Source organism: Hipposideros armiger, unplaced genomic scaffold, assembly GCF_001890085.2.
Source record: "Hipposideros armiger isolate ML-2016 unplaced genomic scaffold, ASM189008v1 scaffold_494, whole genome shotgun sequence".
In the NCBI taxonomy this organism is placed as follows: domain Eukaryota; kingdom Metazoa; phylum Chordata; class Mammalia; order Chiroptera; family Hipposideridae; genus Hipposideros; species Hipposideros armiger.
The window spans coordinates 947,436-957,887 of NW_017731844.1; the positions used below are offsets into that span (position 1 = coordinate 947,436).

The window sequence follows — 10,452 nt, forward strand, 5'->3', positions numbered from 1 at the left end:
TGGGGGGTGGCAGGCTGGTAACACTGGCTGTCGCAGGTGTCACAAGGCGGGAAGACCATCTGCCTGAGCGGCTTCATGGGCATGGACATCCCGCCCCCTGGCGGGCCTCTCTGGATTCTGGGCGACGTCTTCATCGGCCGCTACTACACCGTGTTCGACCGTGACCAGAACCGCGTGGGCCTGGCCGAGGCCAGCAAGCTGTAGCGGGCCGCCCTCTGGCAGAGGAATGAGGGGTGTCTCCGCCGTCCGAGCTGTCCCCACCATACACACTCACACTCGCACGCTCACACTCGCACGCTCACAGCCTGGCTCCCTGGAGGCCACTGTTTTGTTCTGTGGTTTTTTCCTCCCTGGTTTCAGAGTGCCGCCTGTCTGTCGGTCTGTCTGTCCGATGGAGGGGCAAGGCCTGGGGGCAACCAGCAGGCTCTTCAGGGCTCAGAGCTCTCACTAACTCAGAAGACGCAGCTCGGCTTTGCCAGCTGGTCAGCTGTGGGTCCCAGGATCCCCGCCCCCACCCCCTGTAGCTCCTGCCCCAGCCTGTGCCCTGGGGGGCCTGGCTGCCCACACCAGACCTCTGGACTGAGTCCCCGCTCTGCACTAGACTGCTCCCGGTTCTTCCGTCGTCCCCCCCCCCCAGTCCGTTTGTCTGTCCCAGTGAGGAAGGGGTGGGAGGGGACAAAAGCCAGTCTTGTGAGGCCTGTGGGGTCGTCCTGGGGCTTGACCCCATCCAGGAAGTCATTGGCTGGGCCCGTGGGCCTGGGGGAGGGGGGCTGGCACCGGCCTTCTGTGTGGCTGCCCCCTCTTGAGCGGCGGGGAGCCAAAGTTGACATGGAAATATAGTTGTTGGGGCCTCTTTCTCTGTGTTGGCGTGTTTTGTGCCCAGTGGTGTGTGGGGGGGCGGGGGGGTTCTAAATCCAGATGTGGGGAAGGCACTGGTGCAGTGCTGGCACCGGAGGCTGACTCAGCGTGGGGCTGGAGGGGGCTTTGGAGGCACCCTTCGCCTGGGACCCTGGACGCTGCCCAGCCTCGTGGCTGCTAGGGGATGGCTTGTGTCGGCCTGGAGCAGTGACCAGCAGGATGTGGCCTGGGCCAGGGGCTGCAGGGTGGGGCCGCCGGGCTTCTGGTGAGCGCCTGCACTCAGACACAGCCTTCAGGTGGCCACCACACTCCTGGAGAATGTGCCTGTCCTTGGAGGAGACGCCAGCCCAGGGCTCCAGGGCTCCCCAAACCCCCGCACACCCCACGTGGGCCTAGCAGGGAAGCCTGTGCAGGGCTGGTGGCAAGCGGGCAGCCTGCCCCCTACCTGGGCTTCCTTGTGGCCAGCTTCGGAAGCGGCCCCTGTGTAAGCTAAGCCAGTGCTGGAGCAGGCCTCCCTGGGGTCCTGGGGGTCACAGGGTTCAAGGACCCAAGTTAGGAACCCCCTCAGACCACAGTGACACACACACACCCATGGCCTGGCCTCGTTGCGGGTTGTGGATCAGGAGCATATGCTCAGGTGTAGCTGTTCAGCCAGAGGTTTTGAGGGATGGATAGGAGTTTGTGCACACCTGGTGGGGGGGGGGCGTGGCAGGACTCCTTCTGGGACTCTTCCTTGGAGCCCACCCCCAGCAGGGGTAGGGGTTTGGCAGATATGACAGTTGTAACTCCTGGTGCCTTTTCAGCCTGCAAGGCTGTGGCTGTCATTGGGGACGGCGCCCCGGAACTGAGCCTTAGCAGGTGCCTGCTATAAAGAACACCACCAGAATTGCGAGGAAGCACGTAAGCACGTGCCCAGGTGCTCTGTTCTCACACCTGGAATGGTGGAGGGAGTGGGCAGAGCTCCGCAGGGCCCGGCAGGTTATCTGGGGAGACAGTGTCATCGTAGCCTTTGTACAGCAAGAGGCCGAAGGAGGCAGTCCCCTCTCCCCTCCCGGCCTGTCCACTGCCCCAGGCTGTCTCCACTCTGCGCTCCATCAGGCTCCCACCACCAGATTGGCACGGCTCATGGCCACACGCCCCCTGAGACCCACCTCACAGCCCCTGCTCTGCTCCACATGCACTGTGACCCTCAGCTGGGAGCCTCAGGTCCCCCCGAGGGCAGCTCCCACCCCTGCTCTGGAACGTGGGGATGAGCACAGCCGGACCCCTGGACACTATGTGGGTTAGTGCAGGCCGTGCCCCCAGCCCCCAATCCGGGCATCGGGGCATTCATGCTCTGTGCAGAGCTGGGCCCTCCGGCCGCCCTGGGCTCAGGCCCAGCCTCCCTGACCCCACCCTGAACTTCCAGTCTGTCTCTGGAAGGTGGGTAATGACAGGGCACTCCTCACTGCGGACAGGCCGGGCGCCCGGAGGAGCCAGCGCAGCGCTGGCTCTGGTCCTGGCTGGCTCGGTCCTGCTCTGCACCAGCCCAGCAGGCCCGGGGCCGGGGTGGGGGGGTGTTTCCTGCCCCACACCCCAGCCTGGAGGACACCCAGCCTCGGGCTGAGCTCTCAGGAGCTGATCCAGGTCCAGTTCCTTTCCTCACCCACTCGGGGGGAGGATGCGGGGGGCTAGTGCACCTCCAGAGGTGGGCCCTGGGGGCCTTGGAGAGGGCAGCCCCACGGTGGTCTGCGAGAGAAGGGCCCGAGTCCACGCAGTGACCAGTGCCTCTCCCCCGCTGCCCCATTGGCCAGCGCTGCACACCCCTCGCCAGACAGTCCTGGGCAGAGCCTGGCCGGGGAAGCCCAGCTCAGACACTAGGGAGACCGGGCAGTACAGCACACGAGCCACGCATAGGCTGGGCGGGCACCTCGGGTCAGGCTCAGCCCCGGGATGGGGGTCCGGGTGCCCCCAGCCAAGCCCTTGGGAAGGGGGCCGTGGGCGTTGGGTGTGGGAGAACTGAACCCTGGCTCCAGGGCGGGCAGGCAGGCGCCATCCACCCCCACGCTGTGGGCCCTGGGCCTGGGCTCCTTGGAGGGTGTGGCCAGCGTGGGGGTGGGGCTTGTGCTGGGGAAGCCCGCCCACTCGCCGTGTTGATCAACGTCCTTCAAGGCTGACTGCTGAGGGTTCCTGAGCAGCTGTGGATGAGGCTCCCCTAGGGTGGGTGGGGGGCGGGGCGAGGGGAGGAGCTTGGAGTTGGTGTGGGACCTGTCCCAGGATAAGGGTTCAGAGAAGGGCTCAGGCACAGAGCACACAGAGTTTTGGGGAGAGAAGGGGGTTCAGAGAGGGCCGGGCAGAGGCAGGGAGGACTTGGAGGAGATAAGGGTGGTGGGAAGAAGGGGAGGCAGGTTGAGAGGGTCCGTGGAAGAGGGGTTTCATGGGAGGAAAAGCTCAGCGTACAGCCAGGGCCTCTGGGAGGACAGGGGCTTGGAGGGAGATGGGAGGGTGACTGGGGCTGTCATACTTCAAGGCATCTTTGGGGGTCAGGGGGCTTTGAAGGGTCTGGGTTCTGTGGGGGTCAGAGGATGAGGCGAGAGGACCCAGCTCAGAGGGCGCCTTTGAGGTGAAGTGGGGGTGGGGGTCTAGAGGAGGCAGAGAGGGCTGGGTTTCCCCGTTCCAGAGAACTTGGGGCTTCTGCAGGAATAGAAGGTCATCTGGGGACAAGTGAGAGAGACAGCATGGTGGGGTGGATGGAGGTACCCGGGCTGTGAGGGCAGGCACGTTAGGGGAAGTGACTTGGGGGGCAGACCACCCTCAGGAGTCGGGGCCCAGGCAAGACAGGCCGAGCTTGCGGAGAAGTGTGGGTCAGTGAGGGGCTGAGCCCCAAGGAGACAAGTGTCATGAGGGCTTGGAGGACTTCTGGTCTCATGGGTGAGGGACCAGCTGGTGAGAAGTCACAGGCTTGGAGACTAGACTTTGTAAGGGAACTGGATCAGCAAGGGTGGGGTTCAGGGGCTCCAGGCCAGGTGTGTGGGGGTCAGATTTGGGGAAAGGAGCCCTGACAAGGGTGGGATCAGAAAGGCCAGGGCCATGTGGGGGCCACTGAGGCCCAGCTGAGGCCTGGACTTGGAGGGTTCAGGAGGATGGTGCTGTGCGGGTGGCCTCAGGGGCTGGGTTAGGGACAGGATGGTGCAGATGTGGACACTCGGGGTGTGCTGGTGAGGGACCCTGCCCAGAGAGGGACTGCAGTTGGGGGGCTGGGGACTGCGAGGGGTCAGAGACTCAGGAAGGTTCTGGGCGTGCGAGGGGCTTGGCTGGGGGCAGGGGTGCACAGGCACGGGAAGAAGGGCTCTCTGGGGACACAGCTGGGAGGGCTCAGGGGACCACCAGCTGAGACAGGGGCTGGGGGCTCATGGAGAGGGAGGGGTCAGGGAGTGAACTGGGATCCGGGAGACGCCTGGCGTGCGTCCCGAGCCCGGCTCTGTGGGGTCCCATCCCTGGCCACCCCTGAGGGTCCGGCTTCCGGCCTGCGCCGTGGCCCCCACCCTGCTGGCTGCAGGAGGCGGGGAGGTGGCTGCGCCCGCCGCCGCCGTGAGTCAGGCTTGGGCTGCAGCCGCGCGGCCGGGCTGGCGCTGCGGAGGGAGCGCAGGCAGCGGGGGAGGCATCGCCGCCAGCCCTGCGCCCTCCCCGCCCGCCGCCCCGCGTGCTCCCCGCACCGAGGTTGGGCCGCTGGGTCGCGGAGCCGCCGATCAGACAGCGGCCCCGCTGGACGGTGGAAGGACGCGCGGACGGAGCGCAGGGGTCGGGCCCTCCCGCCCAAGAGTCGCCCGTAGGTGAGGGCGCGCCGTCCGGGGGCTGCGGCAGACTGGGTCGGGCTGGGGGCCGCGGGGCCTCGGCCGCAGACCCCCCCGGGGTGGCGCAGGGCGCCGGGGCCTTGGTGCCTCTTTGGAGATGCGTTCGTTTAACAGAGTGTCATTGTGCGTCTGTTTGTGGCACGGGGTGGGTGGCTTCCTGCGAGCGCCCGGTGCGCGCGCTTGGGGTCCTGGGCGCCGCTTTGAGCCAAGGCTGGGGGCGGGGGCGTTGCGCGCGAGTTTGGAGCCTCCGCAGCCGCCGTGTTCATCCTTGGGCGATTGTGTCAGCCTGTGTTGTGTGTGTGTCCGCGCTGCGTGTCACAGTGCAGAGCTGTTTACCTGGCGGCATCCCTGAGTACCGGGGGTGTGCCTGGGGTCTGGAGAACCGGTGATGGTGCTGGCGTTTGTGTCTGATGTGTCAGTGGATGTCAGACTGCAGGTGCTCCAGACAGCTCCGGTGGCCTTGCCAGAGAGTGGCTGAGGCAGTGTTATTGTGGGTCTGCTGCCCTGTGTGTGCGTGCTGGGGTGTTTGGGGTGCTGGCGTGCTCTGTTTATTGCAACAGCGTCAGTCGGGGCCTTGTTGGGTGTGTGTGTGTGCATGGGGGGGGGGGTGTTGCTGTTGTGTGTCAGTGGGTGAATGTTTGCGCGCAGATGGCAAAGCAATGAAAAGCCCCCAATGTTTGTGCCAAGGCTGCTGTGAAGGACTTTGGCATGGCAGTGGCTGGGACGGGCGGGGGAGGCAGGTGGCAGGCTGGCAGCTGGCTGCCTCGGCGGGGAGTTCCATCTCCTTCGGGGCTGCTTATGGGCTGCAGGAGAGACACGACGGGGTGCCAGGGTGGGCGCTACAGGGCTGGCCGGACCCAGTTCATTCCTCCTCTTTCCTTCCCGCAGGCCCAGGCCCAGGGCCCCGGCCAGTGCCCAGCCCTGCTGGGAGCTCCGGCCAGCACCACGGCCGGCGCCCAGGAAGCCCGAGTGCCCCTGGACGGAGCCTTCTGGACTCCCAGGCCCCCGGCAGGTTCTCCCAAAGGCTGCTTCGCCTGCGTGTCCAAGCCCCCTGCCCTGCAGGCGCCGGCGGCCCCGGCCCCTGAGCCCTCGGCCTCGCCCCCCATGGCACCCACTCTGTTCCCTGTGGAGTCCAAGAGCGGCAAGACGGACAGCGTGCGGACTGCCGGCGCCCCCCAGGCCTGCAAGCACCTCGTGGAGAAGAAGACGATGACGAACCCCACGACGGTCGTCGAGGTCTACCCGGACACCAGCGAGGTGAATGACTACTACCTGTGGTCCATCTTCAACTTCGTCTACCTCAACTTCTGCTGCCTGGGTTTCATCGCTCTGGCCTACTCCCTGAAAGTGAGCGGCCGGCGGGGCGGGCGGCGGGGCGCGGGGCGGGATGGGCACATGGCAGGTCCCTGGCTGCACCACTCTGTCCGTCCCTCTCAGAGAAGCCACGGGTGTGGCAGGGGCAGCCGCGGGGGGCGGGGGGCTGAGGACTAGGACACTGGGGACAAGAGGGGTTGCTAGCGAGCTCTGTGCCGCCCTCCCTGTCCTGAGCTGGGACGCTTCCAGGGTGTCTTGACAGGGCTCGGGGTCCTCAGGCTGAGGTTCTCTGCACAGCCGGCTTAGTCCACGGGACAGGGGCCCAGGGCTCAGGGTCCTGTCCTCTGGGTGTGGATGTAGGAATCAGATCTGGACACAGCTACCCCTAGACATATGACGGAGGGAGCCGGCACGGAGATGCACAGGCCCTGGAGTCCTTCCCCTGCTGACAGGAGCAGGGTGAAGTCAGGGACCGCTGGAGACCTTGTCCGAGCCCCCCGCCAGGCAGGTACTCGGGGGAGGCCACGCAGACCAGACGGGGGCTCTGGTCACCAGTCACTGCCCTCAGCCTCTCCTCTTACACACGGCTTCTAGGCAGTCTGTCCCGGGTGACCGGGAGCCAGGGGCAGAGTGCTGTGAGCATGTCCCATACACCCCTGAGCCCACATCCTGAGCGGGTACAGCCTCCAGAAGCCCCTTGCCGCTGTGAGAGGAGCCGGCCAGGAGCAGAGTGGGCACCACGTGGACAGGACCCCATTCACCAAGGGAAAGTGGAGATTGCAGGACGGAGGCTGTGAGCACTCAATTTGGGGTTGAGAGACCCGTGCAGATGTGTGAGGACAGAAAAGCCCTGGGCTTTTGGAGCCCAGCCAGCAGGAATAGGGGTCCATTCCACCCCCCGCCGCTCACCCCACCTCCCTGTCATTCCGGAAGTGCTTGGCTCACTCACGTCTGGCCAGATCATCACTTTTCCCAGATTTGAGTGCCCAAGGCCAGGCGCATTTCACTGATTGCAGCTGCCGGGCAAGGTGGGGGCAGTGGGGTGGGATAGGGGTGGAACAGGGGGACTGGGGGGGTGGGGGCCAGGCCAGAGAGGCTGGCCCAGGAGGAAGTACTCTCAGACAGTTCTGCCTCTGTGCATCTTTGAGCACTGAGCCCCACCCCTGCCCCTGGCACCACACGCCCGACCCCTGGCTGTCCCATCCTCCTGCCTCACCATCACCTACTGCCCCTCAGCCCTAAGCTCCAACATACGGGGACTGTGCTGTGTGAGTGTGCGCATGTGTGTAAAGTGTGTGCGCGCATATAGGCGTGAGTGTGCATGTGCATATAAGCATGAGTGTGCAAGTGTACAAGTGTGTGTGTGTGTGCCCGCGTCTGGGCACGGGCATGTGTGCAGGTACCCGAGTGTAGGCGTGCATGTGCATGTCTATAACTGCATGCATGGATGTGTGAGTGCACAAGTGTGCATATATTTGGGAGCGTGCGTGTGTGTGTGCACATATGTGAACGTACTGAGTGTGTGTATGCTGGGGGTATGTAGGTGTAAGTTTGCATGAGTATAATTGTATCAATGGTATGCATGAGTGTGTTTGTGTCATTACGTGTGTCGGTGTGTGAGTGCATAAGCATGCATGTGTGTGAGTGGTGTGTGTGTGTGTGTGTGTGTGTGTGTGTGTGTGTGTAAGCAGCAGAGCGAACAAGGCGAAGGGGGCCCTAGGAGCTGGGGGTGGAGACTCCCAGGCCAATGTCAGCTCTGGCTCCACCAGGCCAGTGCCGAGCAGAGGGCACAGTGGCCTGGGCAGCTGGTGGGGCTCTGCCTCCTCTGGTGCCCTCTTGCTGTGCCCTGCCAGTGGCCTGTGGACATGGGTCCGGCTGCATGGGCTCCTGTCCGGAAACATCCCGTCCTCCGCTTGGCCCGGCTGTGGGCAGCCGGCTGGCTCGGGGCGGGCCCATCTGGCGTGGGTTGTAGGTAGGTCATGGGCTTCTGAGTGGTTCAAGACTTGTGCTGGGGTGGGGGTGGGTAGGAGTTGGTGCTTCTGAGGGGCAGAAGGGAGCTCAGGGCGCCTCCACGCTGGTGTTCTTCCTTGGGGGCAGCGAGGGCGGAAGGGCTTGGGGCTCACCTGGGAGGGGGTGTGCAAGGTGAGCTGCCCTTGTGCTGGGCAGAGGGGAGGATGGAACTGGCTGGCCAGGCCTCCCGCGTCTGCGAATTCATCCATCTGTCTATCCAGCTGCACGTCTCCTGGCCTGCTGCACCCACACCATTCGCAGCCAGCCAGTGGCACTTCCAAGGGCACCTGGCAGGCTTGGGGTCAGGAGGCCTTGGCGAGACTCCCAGCGTGGTCTCTTAAGAGCAGTGAGCTGTTGAGATGCCTCACTGAGCCCATCCTTTCATCACTGACAAAACAAATCAAACAAAGCAACATTCACGTAAGCACACATGGGCAGGCAGGGCAGAGGCTGGCATCCGTGGGTGGGAAGTAAACATTGCCTCTGCCTGCCCTGTGTGCTTTCCTACCCTTCGAGCCACCTGTCCGGCCCCTCCAGCCATGCCGGTCAGTGCAGTTCCAAGCAGGCTGGGTCTGCAGTGCACAGATTGTATTTAGCTTAGCCTAGTGTCCGGGCAAAGCAGAGACAGAGCGTTAATTCTCCTCTCATGCAGTCTACACGGGCTGCTCATAGCTACCACTGGCCCCCGCTGTTGGCTGCATGAAGACCAGACTCCTCATTGTTTCATTCAAGGCCCCTCAAGACCTATCTGAACCCTTTCCTGGGCTCACCAAGTGCCCCCTGCCCCCCCATCTGTGAGCACACCTCAGTTGGCAATGTGCAGCTCCTTCAGCCCGAGGGCTTTGGTGAGACCCGGGTCCCTCTTCTGCAAAGACACCCCTGGCTCCCTCTGGCTGAGCCCCCTTCCCATCACAGACACCCTGCCCCAGTCATGGCTGTCCACCCCACCCACCAGACCTGTCCCTTCCTTCATTTGTTGTCACCAGTGCCCAAGGCAGGGCTGGCCAACATAGGGGCCTAAGGATGTCGGAGGAATGGGAGGGTGGACAGAGGATGCGTGCAAGACAGAGCAAGCAGCACAGCGTTTCGGAAAAAGAAAGCTTCGTTCCCGGTTAGGGCTGAGGTTGGGGTCAGGTGAGGAATACCTCAGAGATGAAGTGGCATTGTCAAATGGCCTTGAAGGATGGGTGAGGGGACATGTGTTCCAGATGGGAAAAAAAGCACTAAGAAGGGAGAGTAGGGCAATTTGGGGGGAACAGCAAGGCCCCCATCCTCTGTGGGGAGCAGAAGAGAGTCCTGGAAAGGCAGACTGAAGCCATGCAGTGAGGGATGGGGCAACCACGTGAGGGGTTTGCATTTCATGATGTGGGAGACAGAGGGAAGATGTGCTCAGAGCTATGAGACCTGCAGCCGGCATGGAGGAAGCCTGAGGGCAGAGAAGTGAGGGGGCCGGTGCAGGCAGGAGACCACATGGCTCGATGTGCAGAGGTGGTGGCAGGAGAGGAGGAGCAGATGTAATGAGGACATGGCGGCAGCTCAATCTGGGCCCAGGAGGCTGAGAGACTTCCCAGGGATGGGGCAGTCAGAAAGAACAGATTGGGAGGGAGGACACTGTGTCAGTATTTGTATATGCACATTTGCCCATTCCCTTTCAGAATATCAACATCATTCATCCATCATCCAACCATCTCTCCATCCACCCGTCCATCATTCATCCTCCCTTCCACTCATCCATCCATCCATCCATCACCTCTAGTCCATTATTTATCATCCATCTATCCACCATGATTTTTCATCCACCCATCCATCCCTTGCCCCATCCATCCATCCATCCATCCATCATCCATCCATTGATCCATCCACCCATCCTTCCACCCACCCATCCCTCCACCCATCCACCCTTCCACTCATCCATCCATCCATCCATCCACCCATCATCTCTAGTTCATTATCATCCATCCATCCACCATCACCTATCATCCACCCACACATTCATCAATCCACCCACCCACCCATCCACCTCTCCATCTCCCCATCCCTCCTTTCATCTCTCCATCCATCTACCCACCCAACCATCCATCCATCATCCATCCATTCATCCATCCATCCATCCTTCATCCATTCAATCATCATCCATCCACACATCCATCCATCCACCCATCCACCTATCTATCCATCCAGCCAGCCAGCCACACAGCCACACATCCATCCACCCTCCACACCCATCCATCATCCATCATCCACCATCCATCCATCATCTCTAGTCCATTATTTATCATCCACCCATCCACCATCATCTATTATCCACCCACACATTCATCAATGCACCCACCCACCCATCCACCTCTCCATCTCCCCATCCCTCCATTCATCTCTCCATCCATCCACCCACCCATCCATCCATCCATCCATCCATCCATCCATCCATCCATCCATC

The 10,452-nt window shown here is 62.8% G+C and overlaps 2 protein-coding genes across 3 annotated transcripts in view; both read left to right on the forward strand.

Annotated features, from left to right (window-relative positions):
• CTSD (cathepsin D) overlaps nt 1-855 on the forward strand; it is a 10,462-nt gene extending 9,607 nt beyond the window's left edge. Inside the window, exon 8 of the mRNA XM_019667375.1 lies at nt 20-855. Coding sequence (XP_019522920.1) covers nt 20-204 — 185 coding nt within the window. The 3' untranslated portion in view covers nt 205-855. The remainder of the gene's footprint in view (nt 1-19) is intronic.
• Nucleotides 856-4,994: 4,139 nt separating this feature from the next.
• Nucleotides 4,995-10,452, forward strand: part of IFITM10 (interferon induced transmembrane protein 10) — a 10,406-nt gene continuing 4,948 nt past the window's right edge. The window contains exons 1-2 of one of the 2 annotated variants that reach the window (XM_019667305.1): nt 4,995-5,127; nt 5,580-5,948. In XM_019667305.1, the coding sequence (XP_019522850.1) occupies nt 5,080-5,127; nt 5,580-5,948 (417 nt within the window). In that variant the 5' untranslated portion in view covers nt 4,995-5,079. Of the gene's footprint in view, nt 5,128-5,579; nt 6,039-10,452 lie in introns of both variants that reach the window. The other variant, XM_019667304.1, reaches the window with a different exon arrangement.